At 38.2% G+C, this 21,327-nt stretch overlaps 1 protein-coding gene and 1 long non-coding RNA gene across 6 annotated transcripts; one reads left to right on the top strand and one right to left on the bottom strand.

Moving 5' to 3' along the window:
- The first annotated feature begins 15 nt into the window (after positions 1-15).
- Positions 16-19,378, top strand: DNAH12 (dynein axonemal heavy chain 12). Of its 5 annotated transcripts, XM_061455903.1 has the most exons (15): positions 16-370; positions 3,603-3,763; positions 5,890-5,980; positions 6,264-6,290; positions 7,206-7,395; positions 8,273-8,348; positions 9,188-9,346; positions 10,541-10,736; positions 11,897-12,085; positions 13,159-13,309; positions 13,419-13,510; positions 13,768-13,946; positions 16,993-17,128; positions 17,991-18,116; positions 19,144-19,378. In XM_061455903.1, exons 2-15 carry the CDS (start codon positions 3,603-3,605, stop codon positions 19,282-19,284), a joined length of 1,914 nt encoding a protein of 637 aa, XP_061311887.1. In that variant the 5' UTR covers positions 16-370; the 3' UTR covers positions 19,285-19,378. The 5 variants fall into 5 exon arrangements, 4 of the variants coding, with proteins under 4 accessions (XP_061311887.1, XP_061311889.1, XP_061311891.1 ...); XR_009743836.1 differs by lacking the exon at positions 16,993-17,128 and having other exon boundaries at positions 19,144-19,282; XM_061455905.1 differs by lacking the exon at positions 11,897-12,085.
- On the bottom strand, positions 13,955-16,181 carry LOC133270574 (uncharacterized). The gene is made up of 3 exons (XR_009743837.1): positions 16,045-16,181; positions 15,542-15,572; positions 13,955-14,511 (listed from the first exon to the last, which is right to left on the bottom strand). It is a non-coding gene; the product is annotated as an uncharacterized LOC133270574 (long non-coding RNA).
- Positions 19,379-21,327: the final 1,949 nt, after the last annotated feature.

The raw sequence follows: 21,327 nt of genomic DNA, 5'->3' as shown, positions 1-21,327 counted from the left end.
GTTCTCAGCACGTAACCCTTCTGCACCGTCTAGGTGAAGCTGCTGGCATAAACCGCGGGGTTTGTCCCCTCAGCAGCCACATCCCGTCCCCTCAGGAAAGCCCTCACCCCCTCCTGTAAGCGGCAGCCGGGAAAGGGGATCGATCTCCCACGTAACTCGGTGCGAACGGCTTCTGCGTAAATCCCTAGGTATCAAAGGGGTTGGGTTTGTCGTCTGTGAGAAGGTATTTCGTGTCTAGTTTGAAACTTCAGACTGAACAGTCCTGTGCTGTGAGAATGTGTGAGGAAGGTGCCCAGTGCTCCCGAAACCGCATCTGAAATTCTCTCCAAGCTGTTCTTGCGGCCTCTGCTTGTGGGGCACTGCCACGCAGGTACAAAATGAGGAGTTTCGGGTTTCAAGTCAAATGTGGGCAAATGGATAGTCAGTCTCCGGGATTCCTTATAAAGTAGCAGCCTACTAGAAGCTCAGCAGTAGCTGCCTGTTGCGTGATGGTGGTGTGATTCCTTAGGCATTCGTGCTGCCCTCCGGAGCAAAGTTTGTATCTGCTTTGTGCAGACAACGCTGGAGCAAAGACACTCACCGACTTCCTTGGGTTGTAGCAAGCCCTGTGGCAGACTAAAAAGTCTCTGCTGCTGTTTTCTTTTTCTCATCACAAGAGCCTACCCGTAGTCTGGTTCTGCACGGAGCGCGGCAAACACCCTTCTGTGAACAAACGGGTGTCGAATGAGAGCTCCGTTCTGGGCAGCAGGAGCCCGCCAGCACAAAGACCGCGGCCCCAGGCAGGGCGGGTCCGGCTGGGTCCCGAGCGACAAGGCGCTGAGGGCTTGAGGGGGCGGGCGGGTCGGGTCCCGCCCTCCGCTGCCTGGCAACCGTGTTGTTGTCCCGAGCGGGCTGCGCGCCGCCATCGTGCCTGGCGATCCCCCGCGACCGCGGCACCGGCAAAGGTGAGGTGAGGTGAGAGGTGAGGTGAGGTGAGGTGAGGTGAGGTGAGGTGGAGCAGGCGGGCGAGCGGCGGGGAGATGGCAGGGGCTGCCGCTCCTCATCCCTCCACACGCCCGGGCTCTGCTGGGCTGAGAGAGCTCTAGGAAAACGTGGTAGGGCCTCGTCTCCCTTTGAGCTTTATTTATTCGGGTGCCTCCACTACCGCGTGTTTTAATTCATTTTTAGGACATACTGCTAATATAGGAAGTGGCTTTGTCTTTCTTCTCCTCTGTGAGAACCTGTTGAAATGCAGTTGTCAGTTTGTGCATCGTGTTTCCAGGGTAACCCTGCTGTCAAGCTTTTGGGATAGCCATACTCGGCCACAAGCAAGACTTGAGATGCCATGGAAGGACAGTCTTTTAGTGAACCTGAGTCCAGTCACACACTAAGTTTTTGTTTTCCTTCTCTTCCCCATCTTCCCCCTATTTTTCTGTATTTATAGAAATGAAAAAGAGCTGGTAAATGGAAAAAAACACAGGTTGCATCAATTAAAGTGATAACGTTATTTTAAATATATTATTTGTAGTTTTTCTGCACATCTGACTCTCTGTTTTACTTCAGAATTGGTCGAGCTTTAAAAGCCTATCACGTGTCCATGGAAGAAAAACTCAACAGAAAACCTGTACCTCCTATCCCAGAACTGCCTTCCACTGTGAGAAAGTATTTCTGTAATATTTTAACTGTTGCCTGTTCTTTGTTAATCCGGGCATTTATGGCTCTTACTTCGTAGTACTTACTCAAAGATATTTATCTCAATCCTTAGTAATTTATAAATGTATTTATGTGCTCAGGTAGTCCTATTGAAACTGATACCTGTATATCTACAGAATAAAGTCTTTGTTTAAGAATAATATTTGTTAAATTGTATATTTCTGATTTTTGTTTTTGTTTGTGTGTTCTTAACACGTAAGGATTTTATACAGATGAACAGTGAGCTAAAACAACAGAGGGTGAGTTAAATTCTTCTGATTTTTAGAGTAGAAGAGTGAGTGTTCTCTATTCAGAAGGATTAGTGTGTTGCCTGCAATTAATGTTGGTTAAACAGGAAGTGCTTTTTCAGTAGTCTTGTTGGGGAAAAACGGAATAGGAAGCAAAAGAGGAATCTCTTCTTGTGTTCCAGTGGAAGGAAAGTATTTTTCTATTACAGAAAGTATGCCCATTAGTAATTGAAGTTTGGCTCTAAAATCATGTAGTTCAAGATCATTACTTAGAAAAATCCTAACAGGCTTCAGGATTTTTTTAGTTCCACTGGGGTCATAGACAGTACTTTAGCTTGTAGAAAACTTAGTCTTTGACATTGTCCAGCTGATTTGACAAACACCTGCAGATCCTGGAATTTGTGTATAGCTTTTAAAATAAGACTTGATCTCCGAGAGCCACGTTAAACACAGATTAGCACTGAAATGGTTGTATCTTTTTTCCTAGCTGATGTTAGGTTTTATTATGTTGGCAGGGAGGCCATTTTACCAACTGTAGAGTAACTTTTAGGGTACTAGTCAGTGAGTGCTGAAAGATGAGACTATGTCACACATTACGTTTTTATTTTCCTTCTCTTCCCTGTCTTCCCCATCTTCCCCCTATTTTTCTGTATTTATACAAGGTGATTATCAAACTTTGGTTGCTCACTGTCTTTAAGTGTGGTTACCCAATTATCTGCTCCACATATTTATCCTACCCCCCGACTAGGATTCTTACTTCAAGGCCATACCTGTTTCCACTTTGCTGTTGCACAGCTCAGCTACCTCACAAATGTGCTCATAATCAAAACTTCCATCTACTTAGCTGGAATCCCATATCCATCCCACCGAATTACAAGCCACCTTTTCACTGCGAATCTGCACCCACAAGACAGGGTTTAGCCACATACCCTCAGCCGTGTTAGCACCTTGCTTGCCTCTTTCATTTTAGTAATCTCAGTTTAGTCTTCGCTGAATTCAGCCTTGGTTCTGAAGAAGACGCACATGTTGACGTACTTTAAGTGAATATTACCTAGAAAGCCTAGAGTTGCTGCAGCTTAAAGTACTGTCAAGCATCTTCTTGGTATTTGCAGAGGCACTTGTTCTGGTAGCTCTGGTTTCCAGACAGGCAATTGAAATGAAATTATGCCCTGCTCTGCCTTTGTGTCTGAATTTGTTCATATTACCTAGCATCATGGACTTAATGAGGCAGTAACTGTATTTTTAGTGACCAGACAAAAAGGGAGTCAATAGTCACCTGCTGAAGCCACAGGAACAGCTGGGCCCCATCAGAAAAGGAAATGTGCCTACATCAGAGCTAGTTCAGTGCAGTTTGCCAGTGGGGAAGAATTAACAAGCTGCTATTCTGGTGTCTTCTGTACTATGCACAGCTGGTAGATTAGCAGTTGAAGAGATTTGTAATAGAACCTTGTTTTGATGCAACATGCTAATCTCGAGTTAATAGAACAGCACCATCATTTTCTACTATTGCGGACTTTGAATATACATATATTAGCATATACAGAGGTTTTCTGTTTTCTGAAAGCTAAACTTTCTTAGATTGTAGAAATCTCTTAGTACTTAGTACTAGTACATGCATCTGTTAAACTGCTTTCTGGACAGGATTAATTGTATTCTACAATCTTGGTTTTGTTACGGTTTTAGATGTTGCAGTCAGATGGAGCACATCCCCGTAAGACTTTGAGACCTTTGCTTCCTCCTACTGTTCTACCTTCATCATCCACATCTGATATGTCACCATCACAGAATAAACTATTGTCATACCGAAGATGCAAAGAGCAGCAAAAGAGGCTTAATCAGTTACTGTGAGTTCGATGGAATTCAAGAAATACCGAAATTCAAATCAAAGAATCAGTACATTTGACATCTAAGAAATAATGGTGTTTGTTAATTTTAGAGGTTTTTGATGTCACTATCGCAGTGCTGATCACTTTCCATCTAAAATCATTAATAGAAGAACATTTGATGGAATCTCTGATGATTTTTCTTTTACAGCACCCAACATCTGCTTGAGATGTTTGTTGGGGTGAGTTGTGAGCAGAAAGCAACCTTCACATTTTGAATGTTGTTTATGATAGTCTGAAAAAAAATCCTTTCTCTTTATGAAAACCTTTTTCAAAGAGAATCAACGGCTGGATCACTTGCTTGCTTTTGTATGAATGACCCAAATGTGGGTCTACTTCTAACAACTTAGTTGGCACTATCACTATCTTAATGCATTTGCCACTGAGCTTAGTGATCTGGGTCACTGCCAGAGGAGCCCAGCTGCCCATCTTGGTAAATTCACATAAAATTGTCTTTCAAGATTTTCATTTGGAAAGGAGGAAAGACAGTAGGAAAAGGCTGCTTTCACATACTTGTTAGGCCTGCTAGAAAAACAGGGGTTTGGTTTGGTTTTATTATTTTGATAGAACTTTATTCCTGAGATACCTACATTATTCTCAGGAACTTACTGAAAAAGTAAGACATGTTGATAATCTTCGCATAAATGTGAGAGGATTATGTGGGCTAAGGTTGCACTGTTTATAGTAGTACTATGAAATATATAGCAGCTTGCATTTTCATGTAATGGATTAAAAAAGGGAAGGAAATCTAATGGTATTTGATAGGATTAAAAAGCACAGAAAAAATGTTTCGGTCTTCTGAAGAAGAAATGAAAATTAAAAGATCTACATACATAAGTCTTAATTTGACCTATTTGAAATACTGTTACTTCAATACTTTTATTTTTATTGGTGTGGGTTGTTAGTGATTCCATTTGCTGCTACTAGTTTTGGTGATGGTAACCAGTTAACCAGTTACTTAACTAATTGATACACAATTGATATTCCGCTTCAGTGGCTAAACTTTTACATGGCCAAGTATTACAGGGTTTTTTTTGTTGGAAGATACTTCTATGTGTCCGTAATTGTTTGCTTCACTGGAGCTAGGCAGACGTATAAGACTAAGTTGTGGGACTGAAGTCTGAGAAGAATTGATTACAGAAGAGATGTAAATGCTGGTAGCAACACTCAGTTATAGAGAGCAGTTAATATATATGTAAGTTAAAAACAGAGATGTGTGTTTGCTTTCTTTTAATAGTTTAAAGGCTGTTATAATACAAATCTAACATACAAGAAGTCTTTTTAGCACTTGGAAAGTAAATTCTGACTTTTCAATGATACCTGCAGAAGCAGAGTGCAGTTTGTAGAATGCAGATGTTCATTATGCTGAAAATATCAGCTATGTTGTAGTCATGAATTGCTGTACAGTAAAGTGCTGACAAACAGTGAATATTCTGCTGGAACGCTGATTCAGTTACATTTTTGTACAGTGAACTGTCTTTCAAATAAGGTCCTCTGAAGTAGTGATTTGATTTGAGTGTATACTTGAAATTGGCAGGCTAACTTCCGCTTGGGACTTTTCAGTTGTGTTATATTGAGATAAGGCTGAAATCCTGGCAAGAGATGTACAGGTATGTGTATCCCAAAAGAATGGACTGAAACATTTTAATGCACAAGGTCGGCAGGATGTGCCACCATTAACCATTTAAAGTTTTCTGATAGGTATTTAGCAGTTTGTAACCACAGGCAGTAAAAAATGAGCTGGTCTTAAAATCACCACCTTTGGGAGTTTTGTTCTGCACTCTTTTCTTACCCCTCTCCCCCAGTACAGTTGGACAAGATCTGTTGTAGTTGTTTTGGGGGAAGTAAAATATAATCTTAACAGAAGCAACTGGATGAGGTGAATCAAGGCATGTGTATATTGTGATTATGGTCAAGATAAATGTGACTGTTTATATAAGAGCAGACAGAGTATGCAAAGGCAGCCTTACCTCTTAGTGCTCAAAGAGCTGGTAAATGAAAAAAACAGGTTGCATCAATTAAAGTGATAATGTTATTTTAAATATATTATTTGTAGTTTTTCTGCCTGACTCTCTGTTTTACTTCAGAATTGGTCGAGCTTTAAAAGCCTATCACGTGTCCATGGAAGAAAAACTCAACAGAAAACCTGTACCTCCTATCCCAGAACTGCCTTCCACTGTGAGAAAGTATTTCTGTAATATTTTAACTGTTGCCTGTTCTTTGTTAATCCGGGCATTTATGGCTCTTACTTCGTAGTACTTACTCAAAGATATTTATCTCAATCCTTAGTAATTTATAAATGTATTTATGTGCTCAGGTAGTCCCATTGAAACTGATACCTGTATATCTACAGAATAAAGTCTTTGTTTAAGAATAATATTTGTTAAATTGTATATTTCTGATTTTTGTTTTTGTTTGTGTGTTCTTAACACGTAAGGATTTTCTGTTCCTTTTTATACAGATGAACAGTGAGCTAAAACAACAGAGGGTGAGTTAAATTCTTCTGATTTTTAGAGTAGAAGAGTGAGTGTTCTCTATTCAGAAGGATTAGTGTGTTACCTGCAATTAATGTTGGTTAAACAGGAAGTGCTTTTTCAGTAGTCTTGTTGGGGAAAAACGGAATAGGAAGCAAAAGAGGAATCTCTTCTTGTGTTCCAGTGGAAGGAAAGTATTTTTCTATTACAGAAAGTATGCCCATTAGTAATTGAAGTTTGGCTCTAAAATCATGTAGTTCAAGATCATTACTTAGAAAAATCCTAACAGGCTTCAGGATTTTTTTAGTTCCACTGGGGTCATAGACAGTACTTTAGCTTGTAGAAAACTTAGTCTTTGACATTGTCCAGCTGATTTGACAAACACCTGCAGATCCTGGAATTTGTGTATAGCTTTTAAAATAAGAGTTGATCTCTGAGAGCCACGTTAAACTCAGTTTAGCACTGAAATGGTTGTATCTTTTTTCCTAGCTGATGTTAGGTTTTATTATGTTTTGTTATGTTTTGTTTTATAAGAAAACTATCACTCAGAAGCATAAACATCTTTTCCTTTGGCCAAAAAAATACCCAACTCCGTTAGTGTGTACTTTTTGACAGATACAGTTTTGCCTAAAGAACAATAACGGTAACCTTGAACTGTTTATTGTCAGCAATAAACTTCAGCAGAGAACTAAGGAAAATGCTGTACTAAAACCTGCTATATTCTATATTTAATAATTGAGGCAGGGAGGCCATTTTCCCAGCCGTAGAGTAACTTTTAGGGTACTAGTCAGTGAGTACTGAAAGATGAGATTGTGTCACCTCCCCTTAAATATAAGAAATGGTAAATAAAAAGAGACCGAATTGTCAAGCTTAATGCAAAAATATTCACGTAGCCAGTTATGAGGCCTCTGACAATATTGTCCTTCCAGGAAAACTATCTCTTTCTGAAGAAGTGTGTTTTAAGGAATCCCATCACTCCCATTCAGCAGCTGTGGCTGATGTCCATGCTCACATTGGTACCACAGTCAGTTATGGAAGGCAAAGACAGAAAGCTGTTGGTTGAAAAGCTTCTAGTGGAGATAATGGAGGATTATGAAAAGAGCATGAGAAGATTTGTGGGTAAGTACCAGAAACTACACAGCACTAATAATACTACATTAATGCTGCTTTCTATGCATGAGGAAACTCACACTAGAAAGCTGCAAAGATAAGTGGCTGGTTTCAGGTATTGCTCATACAACTCATTTTGGTTTATAAACTTTCTTTCCAGAGTTGCTAACTGGAATTTTGAATGTGTATTCCCTTGAAATCATGTATTAATGTCTTTAATTCACATTTATAGTATCTGAAATTGAGTCAAATTTTGATAATATTTTGGTAGATGGTTGATCTTTTTAAAAACGCAGATTAAAAAAAAATCACAATTTAACATGGAATTAAGTTCTTCAGAATGTCGTCAGTGGGATAATTATAGTGCCCCACTGTCATTACATTAAACAAAATTGCAACTTAGAATCATAGAATGTCTCAAGTTAGGACTCTTAAGAATCATCGAGTCCAAATCCCTGCTCCTCGCAGGACTACCTAAAACTAAACCATATGACTAGGAGCAGTGTCCAGATGCTTCTTGAACTCTGCCAGGCTTGGTGTTGTGACCGCTTTCGTGGGGAGCCTGTCCCAGTGACCGGCCATCCTCTTGGTGAAGAAATCACTCAAGTATTTAATTATTTAAACACTGGTCTCTTTGAAAACCTTCATGAATGGGGGACAGCACTGGAATTAAGCCATCTGAATCTGAACGGATATTTCGCAGAAGCTGTGATTTTGGGTTACCTTTGGGAGAATATGTTTTGAAGACTTGGATGATACAGTTACCGTTCCATCCTACTGGGTGCTTGGTTCAACCTGGAGTATGACTGGTCAACGACTGAGGAAAAGCAGTACCTGTTGAATGCAGCTTAATTTTCTTCTAATGTTCATATATTTTTTCTCCTAGTGCGAAGTATTCTCATTAAACCAGACATAAAAGGACTTGAAGATGAAGAGGAAGCACCTTTGCCTTCATTACCTGTGTGAGTGGATTAAGGTAGCAAATTGACCCACTGGCAAAGCGCACTGGGTTGCATGAGTGAAATTCTTGTTGAGCTGCATGAACACACCATATTATATTATGGCACAGTATTAATTCTGGAGTCCCTTAATGAGACGTTCTTTTCTGTCTGCATTCAAACATCTTATATCTGACTGCTTTACAAAGTTTCAGCACTGACAGGGTTTTGTTACTGTTGTTACAGTTACATAGAGTAGCACTAGTGACTGCAAATGAGACTTCTTGCTCTCAGTGCCCAGACTCTCAAGTCATATTGCAGCCATCCCTGGTATAAAGTGTGTGTGTATGGGGCTGTTTACTGGCAGACAGCAGCATTGTACAGTACTTCAACATGCTAAAACTGCATCTAATAGCAAGGTTTCATGTGCCTGTTATGAGGTGAAACCTTTAGACTGAAGGAAAAGCTATTATGCTCTGCCCAAATAAAGGAGGAATTCAGTAGAGAAAATATAATTATCTGAATGCTACTATTTGCTGAAGCATCAGAATGCATGCCATCTAAATAATGGTGATAAATACTTCCTCTTAGCAGTTGGTGAAGTTAGAAGTTTGCACTGAAAGAGTGGGTGATCTGAAAATACTGTGGAATGTAACACATGGTTGATCAGAGTGTTTTTGTGGCTTCCACTGCATCGCATTGAGGATATGTGTATGGCACTTAAATAGCTATTCACATTCGGGAATAAGTTTTTTAATGCTACTTTCTGTATGTTTTATTCACATATTATTTGAACTCTTCACTTCTGTTTGTTTGTTTTGGTTATCTGGTTGTGGGTTGTGGGTTTTTTTTTTCTTTTTCAGAGGCCTGGATTTTTCTAGTGCATGGCATAAGAGTTTTACCCGAGCAAAGAGTAAAATCCTTTCCAAGTTGCATATTCTCCACCCCACAATGAAATCGCTACTGGATTTTGGATATGCAGCATTCTTTGACTTTCTTCTAGTGAATTTCTCAAGCCTCAGGTAAAGTCTGTTTTGGTGAGTTATTAACCCATATAGGATTTTGAAGCTGGTAACTTGCTGAGGGTGTACTCAATCCCACTGTCCATGTTGCCAACAAAGATGTTAAACAACACTGGTCCCCGTCCTGACTCCCGAGAGACACCACTCATCACTGATCTCCTCTTGGACATGGAGCTGTTGACCACAATTCTTTGAATGCAACTGTCCAGCCAATTCCTTGTCCACCAGTGGTCCATCCATCAAATTCATTCCTCTCCAATTTGGAGACAAGGGTATTGTGTGGGACAGTATCATCTACCTGGACTCGTGAAAAGCATTTGACATCAGTTGCTTTTCCCTTATCTGCCCTTGCTGTTAACTGCCATGTAGAAGGCCATCAAATTTTTCAGTCATGATTTGCCATTATTGAAGCCATGTTAGCTGTCACCAGTCACTTCCTTATTGTCCATGTACCTTTGTATATTTTCAAGAAGAATCTGCTCCATGATTTTGCCAGGCATCAAGGTCAGACTTACTGGCCTATAGTTCCCTGAGTCTTCCTGTTTTTCCGTTTTAAAAATAGGGGTTATGTTTCCAGTTTTCCAGTCTGTGAGAACTTCACTGCCATAACTTCTCGAATATAATGGATAGTAGCTTAGCTGCTTCACCCGCCAGTTCCCTCAGGACCTGCGGATGCATCTCATTAGATCCCATGGGCTTGTGCACCTTCAGGTTCCTTAAATGGTCTCATACCTGATTTTCTCCTCCAGCGAGCAGTTCTTCATTCTGCCAGTCCCTGCATTCTGTAAAGGTCTCCTCATTATTTTTTTTTAATTTTAATGCCATGACCACTCTAGAAGTCTGGTTGAAGTAGCATTTGAAAAGTTGATTTGAGTAGGGAATTCTGTGCTAAAGATCAGGTTTCTTGCCAGTTCTCATCAGATGAATTTTATTTTAAATCTTGAAACTTTGCATTATTTTCAAAAAGATAATTCTCCATATCTTTTTCCTTGTTATTTTCCCTGGTAACTGTTCATTATTTGCTGGGATTCATGGTATTTTTTCCTCATTTAAGTCTACAGAAGTGATGCTTAGGTTCCCACTGTGCTTTCTGCTAAAAAAAGTATGGGTTTCTAATACAATGTGGATGACTGTTTCTTTACTCCATGGGTTTTAAAATTTTGTTTATAAGGTTGGTGTAACTTTCTTTTCTAGACTGAAAGAGCCAATTGACTATGAATCTTTAAAGACTGATGTCTCTCTAAGCTGTTCTAAAGCAGATAAAAAAATACTGATGACATGGTATCAAAGAGTTATTGATCTCTTTACTCAAAATGAGGCACTGAATAGTGTAAAGTTGGATCAGCTTGACTCTTTTTATAACTGTGTGGATGTTCTTATGTCTAATCAGGTAAAAATCTTTCTTTGTGATAAACCTAATGTGAAATTTAGGTCAGTGCATTTAATGAGTCAGCATAAGATATGATGTGGGACCTGTTTAATCATTGTTAGCCATCTGTTTGCGTATGATCCAGTAAAGTATTCAAAGTGTTACATATTTTTAACTTCCCTCATTTAAAATAAATACATGATCTTGTCTACTTCTGTTTCTTCTAGCTTTTTAGATGCAAAAAATGACTTCATTTTACCAAATAGAATGTAATTCACTTATCGAAGAATAGTGTTCTTAGGCCCCTTCCTATCACTGAACTTGGCACTACAGTTACATGTCATATATTAGCAAAATGAACAAAACCTGGTCTCTCTCCCCTGAAAGCAAACTTACTTACACAAGCAGGCTGAAGTCTGGCTCTGCCAGATGTATGCAAGTAGATATAGTTCTGCAATGTTTCCAATACATTTCTTTTTTCTGTGGAAAATGATCCCACAGTGCTGAGTTGATTTTTCCTTTTTCCTCCCTGATTGTTTTTATCAAGATGGAAGTTATATGAAGTGTCTCTCAGTTATTTTTTTGTTGTTGTTTTGGGGATTTCCAATTGGTTTATTTCCTAATAATAATAAACAAAGAATATTCACAGGAAAATAACTGATTTCACACTGAGTCAATTGTTTTTCAAAGTTCTCAGTGAAAATTAAAAATCCTTTAACTTCCAGTTAGAGCATCTGTTGTTCACATCGTTCCATGTAAGAATGTAATAATCAGTGGGAATATCTATGTTCAGCAGTTCAAGAAGGCAGTATTTTGGGTATTAAACCTTTATTTACTTTGTGGAAAAATAATGAAACAATATTAAAAAAAATCAGAGGAAAATCAGAAATTCCAGATATTTCATTTATACTTAGAGCATGTGTTAGTAATAGACTGACTTTTGTAGCAAAAATAAATGCATGGGCTTTACTGAAATGTTTGTGTACTTGTTCATTAGTTTACATCCTTTAGGGGTTGGGACTAGTACCCACTGATGGCCTTACAAAAAGTCATAGTCCTGAAGTTACCCATTAGTCAGGGCATAAGTTGTAAAATGAATGGAAATTCTAATTTACTGAATGAAGGCAAGTGGATGGGGTTTCTTTTCTTTTAACTAACAGGAGATATATGTTATTACCTAGGTGAAAGACTTGTTGACAAGAACAGTTGAAGCCTATGTGAAACTTTTTGATCCTGAAGACAGAAATGGCCCGCCTTTGTTTAAGATGGAATTGACTCTTGATGACCAGAAAATAGAGTTTTATCCAAGCTTGCAAGACCTAGAAGAAGGAATTCTGTTTATAGCAAATTGCATAGGACAGACGCTCCAGGTGTGCTTTTATCTTTAAATATGTAACTGTGAGTTTGCTCAGTGCTTGCAAATATAAGTAATTTAGAACTCTGACTACCATGGTAATAGGAAGCAGAATGCAACTTGAGGTATTTACTTTCCATGAGCATTCCGCAGGTGACATCATGAATCTTGATGCCCAGTGGAACTCCAGGCAGCTCTGAAACTCATTTTTGTATTCCTTGTTCATAAAAAATTGGGGTACCTGCTACTGATAGTTTTAGTCTGCAGGTTTAACCTGCAAAACTGCGTGTCTACAAATGGATTGTCTGCCTGTTCATTAAAGAAATTCAGACTAAAAACCTACTCAGGAAAGGAAACTAGATAGAAAATAAACTTTTTGTTTTCTTATTCGGTATATTCAGAAAACTGAGAGTGCTTTAAGTACAAGTACAAGTACAAGTACAAGTACAAGTAAACACATCTTCTTATTTATTTATTTTGAACATGGAAAATTAAGTAGTCTTGCTGTGTATACTTGCTATGAACTAACATTTTGTATAGAAATACAATTAGCACCTTAGTTATATGTGTGATGATTTACAACAAATTTGCATTAATGACTAAGATCCCCAGAGAAAATTAGAGTTGATATTCCTTTTCTTTCTAAGAAAAAGGAAAGCCTCATATCTCTTAACAACTAAAACATACAGTATATAAAGATTTATGTCTTGAGAACCAACCTGTGACTCTGGGGAGGACAGCCTTTCTGGGGGCTTTAGCTGTATCTCTGTGGACTAAGTACTGGCCTTTAATCATACATGATGGTACTTTGAAAGAAGTGTTTTGCATTTAGTTGTATGTGTTGGCACATAGGACAAAATTTATTTTTCTGTAACATTGGGTAATTCTTTTTTGTCTGTTTCATGTGTTTCCTGTTAAACTGTTTGAATTGGGAAGAGTTATTCTAGGTATGTGTGAAGCACCTGACCTTGGTAACAATTAGGATCTCATTTTTCAATGTCTTCTGCAGATTGCAACTTACTCTTAAACTATATATATCCTGGTATTGCCTTTTAAAATATAAATAATTAAAACTTGCACTCGTATTAGAACTTCCAAACGGTACGTTCTTGGCTAACGGGAGACACTACAGCTCTGGATTCCGAGCTTCCTAAGCATGTCTTAGAATGGGCCACAACTACACTGAAAAAGCGTATCAGAGGCAACTTAGAAGGTCCAAAGAAATATTTTGAAAAATATGGTGAGTGTTAGAAGAGTGTTTAAATAACTGTGTTATTTCTTTATAATAAATAATTTACGGGACAGTGTATGTGTTATAATAGTATTAATCCAATCTAATTGAATTGTAGTTGAAAAGTATGGCTGGCTTGTAGATGGGACTGCACAGGCACGGGTAGAAAGATTTGTAGCAGAAGAACACAGTTTTGATGAATACACTGCTGTAAGTTTTAATGCTACATTTTATCTTTAATTTTTACTATACATAGAGCAATAATAAAAAGGAAACAGAGGATAAGGGGTGCTTAACCTTTAGCTAAAACTTATGCTGACTGCCTACGAATCTACAACATTAAGTGTTTCTTCTAAAAATCTGTGGTAAATAGAAAAAAAATATTTTCTCCAATGTATAATACTGATTCATGTAGCCAAGTATTTAAATAACATCTCTGAAGTGCAAAATCTAATATTTTTCTGAAGTTAATAGATGAATTCTTCACCCACAAGAAGGAAATCCTGAGTTTACCTGAGGTGGCTTATTTCCCTATGGTCTGTTTGAATTCTGAGGATTTAAAGCAAGGTTTAGCGAGTAGCGCAAACGTCTTTGCAAAAGTGCTAATGGACAGAATAGTTGCAAATTACAGAGAGGAAAATGAAAAGTAAGTAGAATTTTCTGCTTGTGAATGTTATATGTGTTAAATGCATAGTAGATGCATGTAGAAGAAATGCAAATACATCGTACTCGTGTTTAATGAAGACTCTTGGCAAACTAATAATCTAATGCAAGTTGCACCAGCTGATGTATTTTTTCTCTCTGTTTTAGACTCAAAACCTAGTAGGGGAACTTACTAATAGACTTGGATAACAGAGGCTCCAAAAGATCAAAGGGATTCATTACCACTCTGTCTTTTTAAGTGTGAAAACAGTATTGCTGCACTGTCAAAGAAAAGACTAGCTAGATTCTTTTATTACGTGATAGATACCTCTAGATTTTCATAGGTAATGGTAGGTAATAACATTGATTAATTAGAACAGAATAGCATAGACTAATTTCAGTTTGAAGGGACCTACAACAATTATCTAGTCCAACTGCCTAACGAATTCAGGGTTGCCCAATAGTTTAAGCATGTCATTGAAACCATTGTCCAAATGCCTTTTAAAGCACTGCCAGGTTTGGGGCATCGAACAGCTCTCTGGGAAGGTTATTACAGTGTTTACCACCTTCTCACTGTAAAATACGAACTCACTCCTCTAAACAAGATAACAAGGTTTTATTGAGGGACAAAGTCAATAAAGCAAAAGCAACAGCGCTGGGCACATGGCTGTAGCCAGAGGCGCAAATGATTAGTATTTCTTACAGGTTTATATACTTTCACTATTGTATTAGTTACATACATATTCATAATTCGCTCATATAGGTGGGGAATATTATAACTAGGTCCAAGAACTTATTATCATAAGTCTCCTCCTCTTGGCGTCTGCACACTGCTCTCTGGTGATTGTGGGCAGGGGTCTTGAGGATGAAGTAAGCAGTCTTCCTCTTGTGAGTAGGGGTCTTCAAGATGAAGTAAGCAGTCTTCCTCACCGTGTACTTTTCACCTTTGGCACAGCTGGACGCCCCAGTAATCACACAACTAGCTGAAACCAGCCAGATCTGTAATTCTTCTGATAACTAGCAAAGATTTAAAACAGTGTGACCTTCCTGCAAAATTTATTGCAGGATGGGCAGACAAGGAGTATCCCAAGCTAGCAGATCTTTGGGAGGCTCTGTCTCTAACTGATAAGTAGACGGATGGTGTGAAATAACTCATTCATGTTTAGTGGGGCCACTAAATCCTGTTATCTCACCACAGACTTACAAAACAAACATTGTTCTTTAAAACTAAAGATACTTTAGAAGACTTGCGTGAAACAATTAACTCATGTTTAGTGGGGCCACTACATTCCACAGACTTACAACATAAATATTGTTCTCTTTCTACAACCTAAGTTAAGCTAAAAAGTACTTTAACTCTATGTTTTTCAGGCACTAGCTTTTCTTATATAAAGCCCCCCCCCCCCCCCCAATCTTTTACCTTTACAAATTCTTTTGCTCTGTGACTCCATTTTGCTCAAGAGTTCTGGCCCTTTTTAACTTGTTGTCTTATCTTGTGTCTTTAGCAAGCTTTGTTTCTGTTATTGTAAGCTCATACAGTTATATCCACATAACCACACCTATGATTTGCGAAAGCCAATACATTTATGTGTTTATCACATCAGTAAAGAAATATTTCCTAATGTCCAGTCTAAACTCCCCTGGCACAGCTTTGAATCATTCCCACTGTCACTAGTTACCAGGCAGAAGAGATCAACCCCTCCCTCCTCACTTCCCTTCCTCGGGAAGCTATGGAGAACAATGTGGTTGCCCCTCAGCCTACTTTTCCCCAAGCTAGAGAAGACCCAAGTCCTTTGTTGCCCCTCACAGGAGATGCCTTCCAGCTCTTCATCAGCTTTGTTGCGCTCCTCTGGACACATTCAAGTACCTGAATATGCTGTTTAAATTGTGGGGCCCAGAACTGCTCACAGTATTCCAGGTGAAACTCCACCAGCCCTGCATACGGGATAATTCCCTCTTTTGACGGGCTGGTCAAGCTGTATGTAATGCACTCCAGGATGAGGTTTGTCCTCTTGGCTGCCTGGGCACACTGCTGACTCATACTGAGGCTGCTGCCCACCAGCACCCCTGGATCCCTTTCTGCAGGCCTGCTTTCCAGCCACTCCTCTCCCAGTTTATGCTTATGCCAGGCATTACTCCGTCCTAGCAGCAGAATCCATCAGTTTGACTTGTTTTAGCCCATTAGTCATAGCCCAATTCTCCAGTCTATCTAGATCCCTCTGCAAGGTATCCCATCCCTCAAAGGGAGTCAACAGCACCTCCCAGTTTGATATCCTCAGCAAACTTGATAATGGTGCATTCAACTCCTGAATTCAGATTGTTGATAAATGTATAAAGAGGAGCTGTCCCTAGAACTGACCCCTGAGAACAGCACTGATGACCAGTTACTGGCCAGATGAAGTGCCATTCGCTACACCACTTTTTGAATTCTGTGCTTCAGCCAGTTCTTCATCCAGTGCACTGTGAACCCACTCACCCCACAGCTGGACAGCTTGTCCAGAAGGATGCTGTGAAAGGCAGTACAAAAGCCTTACTAAAGTGCAGAAAAAACTACATCCACTGCCTTCCCTTCACCCACTAAGCAGGTGACCTTAGCATAGAAGGGATATCACATTAATTAAACAGGACATTACTTTGCAGGTATGGATTAAATTGTAAGTGAAGTCTTACTAAGTTTTGGTTAAAATGAACAGATATAGTAAAATTTTATAGTGATACCATATTACCAAAATGACAAAATATTTATTATGAAAGTGTTTGTGTGTATGCCAGTGATACTGTACTTAGGTTCATATCCTTACCAATAGTAATTGAAATATTGATTGCAAAACAAGACCCCAGAATCCAAACAAATCAATTGTTGCAAGTTAAGAAACAGTATTTTTCTAGACTGGCTTGGTCATATTCCCTACTTTGTTTCATAAAGTAATGGAGTTGGTGTGGGGGGTGTTAAAGAAGTAGTTTGAAGTTTTAATTCCATTAAAGTAGAGCTCATAGCCAGTCAAACTCAAACCTTAAAATTTTGATATTTGTGTAAAATAAATCTATAGGATATGCAGGGAATTTGAAGCCATTAAGGAACGTGCATTAAAAGTTCCTGAGACAGCAGAAGAAATGGTGGAAACAGTAGCTTACATGAAGAAAGTCAAAGAAAAAGATATTAAGGACCTCTTGTTAAGGATCAAGGTAAATTATTCTTTTAATTCTTAATCTTTTACCAAACATTCTGGCCTGTAAAACTACAGAATTCATTCTGGAGTGCAGACTTTTGTCTGATCATGCTGCAGATACGGCTAAACTGTATCCTCAGTGTTCCTTCAGACCAAAGTCCAGCTCATTCTTTGCTGTATGCCTTTCCTTCTTACTCCCTACACCCATGTATTCTGTATGTTGGTGAGGAAATGCAGCTTTTAATAAATCATAGCAGGTTGTAAACCACTCAGATTATTGTTTGTCCCTAGAGACTTACTTCACAGCTGCTTAAAAAGCTATTTGTAAAAATGTAACACGCAAGTGTAAAAGAATATTATGTGTAAAACCAGTCATAACTCTGACCACACAAGAAGCAATTTACTCTTTGAGCAAAATATAGATGATGTTTCATTAGCAGTAGTACTTTATGTGTGCTCAGAGAACAAAACTGTGTAAGGTGTGGGTCAGCCAAAACCAATATTGGATAAGAAGCTCTTTGCTATAAGTTGTGATGAGATGTATCAGATTTTCTGTTATGGTAATAGGTCTGTAAATATATCATGTTTATTCTGAAGAATTTATGGGGTTTATATTTTTAATTATATTAGGATTTTTGCACTTGGATTTATACGCCACAGGAGTCGTATTTAGAGAAACAAGCTTACAAATGGGTCAAGGATTTTCATATTTTTAAATATGTATTTTGCATATTAATATTTGGTTGGCTGAAATGGATCTGAATTCTGAAAGGTCTATGCAATGTAGACTTATGTTTTATCTTTTTAGATAATATTGTCCTACCCTGTATTCTAACAGATCTATGAGACTTAAAGTTTTGTTAAATCTCTTTTCACAGAAGTGCTCTCAGCAGCTGCTTTACTTCTTAGACAATTTTGTATTTGATCCTGAAGACATTGCACTGAATGCAACAGTTCAATTATGGCCAAAGAGGATTGGCCCTATTTTTGATGAGCATGATGATGTAAGAGCATTTTCTTAGTTTATGGTGTATTTTCGGTGGTTAGACTTTTCACACTACTTGAGCTACTAATTTCCTCAGCAGGCTAAATGTAACACATGTAACATGAATCATACTAACTTAGACATGCATAAATAACGTATTTCCAGAATTTTTTATATCAATAGAGGACTTTTGGTGGAGTAATTGCTTAAAACCTTCAGCAGGTCTTACTATTACCTTAATTTGTTTGTTGTCAGTACTAGGTAATTCATAGGAAGGTGAAAATTTGCTACACTGCAGTTGACTAGTATTAAAAATGCAATTGCCATAATAAAGTCGTAAAAAGAGTTAGTGCTCTGGACAGGAAGTCATTTAGTTAAAATGATATTCTGTTCTGTCAATAAAAGAACAGTAGGAATTGTGTTTTTGAGGTAGCAAATATTAATAGAGAATACACAACATCTGGTTTTCTCTATGTGACTGTAGATTATTCTCTTTTCTTCCACTTCTCTATATTCATTTCACTAGCATTCATTCTCTCTGGCTGTGATACAGTTAAGCAAGCCTTTACACTTGACTCAAGGCTCTTGCCTCTTTATAGGAATTTAGAGTAATTTTAATAATGTCTCGTAAAACTGTTTAAGAATTAACAAGATGAGAATTTCTCTTTTTTTTTGTTTGTTTGGGTTTTTTTGGTGTGCTTTTTGTTTTGTTTTGTTTTGTTTTGTTTTGTTTTTCCTGTAATACCTTCCTATCTTTTGTCTGACTGCGGCAGGAAGCCTCCAAGGCACTCCTAACTGCCATGATTGCTGAGTTAAAGGTCCCATGTTAACATGTAGGGGCTGCACACACTTAAATGTGACATTTAGAAAGCAATTCTGGTAGTAATTTCAACTGTTGTGACAATAATAAATTTTCTGGATTGTTTATTTTCTGTTTGTGCTAAGTATTTAATTTAGATGGTACTGTGTATGTTAATTATTGAAAGGACTTAAAACCACTTTTCCATTGCTTTTGTACCATTTTAAAAAACCCAATTGTTTTGCAGCTCATTGAAAAGTCTAAATTTAAAGGAGAGCAAGAACTAATGCAGAAACATGAGAAACTGATGATGGACTTAGAAAAGCTGACGTGTTCTGAGGCAGAGTTCAAAGAATACTCAGAACTGGATCGCATGCAACAGGTCTGATTAACATTTAGTATAAAACACATAGAAATGTTTTGTATGTTGAATATACAGGGATCATGGAGAAAACCTAGAATTGAAAGGAATCAGTTATTTTAATAAAAAGCAAGTGTCGTGGTTTAAGCCCATCTGGTAACTCAGAACCATGCAGCCTCTCTCACTCTCCCCCCCCCTTCCTTCCCGGGCTCCTGGAGGGATGGGGAGGAGAATCGAAAGAATGTAACTCCCACGGATTGAGATAAGAACAGTCCAGTAACTAAGGTATAACACAAACCACTGCTGCTGCCACCAATAATAATAATGATAAGGGAAATAACAAGGGGAGAGAATACAACCACTCACCACCAGGCGACCGATACCCAGCCTGACAGAGCAGTGATCTCCCTTCTGGGTAACTGCCACCAGTTTATATAGTGGCCGTGACGTGCTGTGGTATGGAATACCTCTTTGGTTAGTTTGGGTCAGGTGTCCTGTCTCCGCTTTTAACAGACAACTTTTAACAGACTTACAGAGACTAAGTGTTTTAGCTCACATGATTTAGCGAGGTTTGCTCAGGTTATTTTTAGTTGGTATGCTAGCTGTCTGTCATGCCAGTAAGATATTTCCCATCGCTCTTGTTTTGTTTGATCAGAAGCAGTAAATACCTGTTTTTATTTATTCACTGCAGAAGTACTTTCTACTGCAGCTGTTGCTACTCATATGTTATTAGCTAATAGGTAGTCTTATAAACTTTCCACTTTTTCTGCCTGTGCTCTTTCTTGGGGTTGGATGAATCTGGTCAGACACGATTTTAGACTTTGCACAAGTTTCATGTAAGCAGTCTAGGCATGCAAAGAGTTCCTGCAGAGTTCTGTCCTTGGGTCGCAGGGAGCCTTGAATTGCAATTACGTTCAGTGGCTGCTGGAACTAGTTCTTGTGGAGCTGTTAAAAGCTCGTGTATGAGCTATGCTTTAACTATGTAACTGTTCAGATTTTAAAGTGCCTTTGAATGATTATAAAGCTGGTAGAATCACAAGAAGGCACAGAGCCTTGAAAACAAGTTGTAGTTAAATTAGTTGAATTTAAAAACAAACCACTCAAGAAAACACAGAAAAAAAGCCAGATGATTTTATTTGATTACTTAAAAAACAATTTTGCATTTTTAGTTAGCTTTAAGGATGTTCCTGTAAATATTTAATATTTGTATGCAGGTTATGTTTCTGTCAGTAGATCTTCTGAATGTAATTTCTTATTTTGTTTTTTTTTCAACCTGTAAAATCAGAAATGAATCTAATGTGTATATTTGCCCACTCTACAAGACAAGTGAGTGCAAAGGAGTTTTATCTACTACTGGACATTCTGCTAACTTCGTCATTGCTTTGACGCTTAACACGGATAAACCAGTACAACATCGGATCAAGCGAGGTATTGCATTGCTCTGCCAGCTAGATGACTAACTTTGGACAGTTCAGATACAGGCTTCACTAGATCCTGATCTTTTTGTTGGCTTACAAAGGAAGTGGAATATACTGTGTAAAAGAAACATCTTGACTTTTTTATATTATAAGAGGGCATGCAGATATTTTCTGATGCTCACTATTGTGTCTTAAAAAACTATGTGTTATTATTAGCATCTTTAGAATCTATAAAAGATACAGCTAGGATTTTAGCCTTTAGTAATATTATTAATGTTTAAATGTCAATTTTATGCATTATTTCAATATCACAAAATACATCTTAATGGAAAATGAAACTGGTCTGCACTTTCAGAGAGAAACATTGCAGTTAATGAACTTGAAGCACTAAGAGCACTGAAACATGTCAGTGGAAAGCTAGTAGGTAGTAAGTTTGGGGGTTCTAGTATGATTTATATATAGCCTATGTTCTGTCGTAGCAACAGCAAAGATTGCAGTATGAGAAATTGTTTAACAATCTGTAGCAGGTGCTAAAATGTTATCTGTTTCCCTATTGCTCCAGAGAGGCAGTCCAGTTTCTATTCCTTCACCAATTCTGCACTTTTGTTTTCTTTAAAATAAAAAAATAAATAGTAAAAATACTCAAACATTC

Source organism: Pezoporus flaviventris, unplaced genomic scaffold, assembly GCF_033815535.1.
Source record: "Pezoporus flaviventris isolate CSIRO_AGI_PZ_B2104156 unplaced genomic scaffold, CSIRO_AGI_Pfla_v1 ptg000021l, whole genome shotgun sequence".
NCBI classification, from domain to species: Eukaryota; Metazoa; Chordata; class Aves; order Psittaciformes; family Psittacidae; genus Pezoporus; species Pezoporus flaviventris.
The sequence above is the reverse complement of the archived record's forward strand: the minus strand, read 5'-3'. Positions and strand labels throughout refer to the sequence as shown.

Bases quoted from the DNA above. Each gene is read 5' to 3' on its own strand.
- DNAH12 (XM_061455903.1), top strand. From the start codon at position 3,603: ATGTTGCAGTCAGATGGAGCACATCCCCGTAAGACTTTGAGACCTTTG. The intron at 8,349-9,187 runs GTGAGTGGATTA...TTTCTTTTTCAG, and splicing joins CCTTTGCCTTCATTACCTGT to AGGCCTGGATTTTTCTAGTG. The intron at 13,947-16,992 runs GTAAGTAGAATT...ATAAATCTATAG, and splicing joins TACAGAGAGGAAAATGAAAA to GATATGCAGGGAATTTGAAG.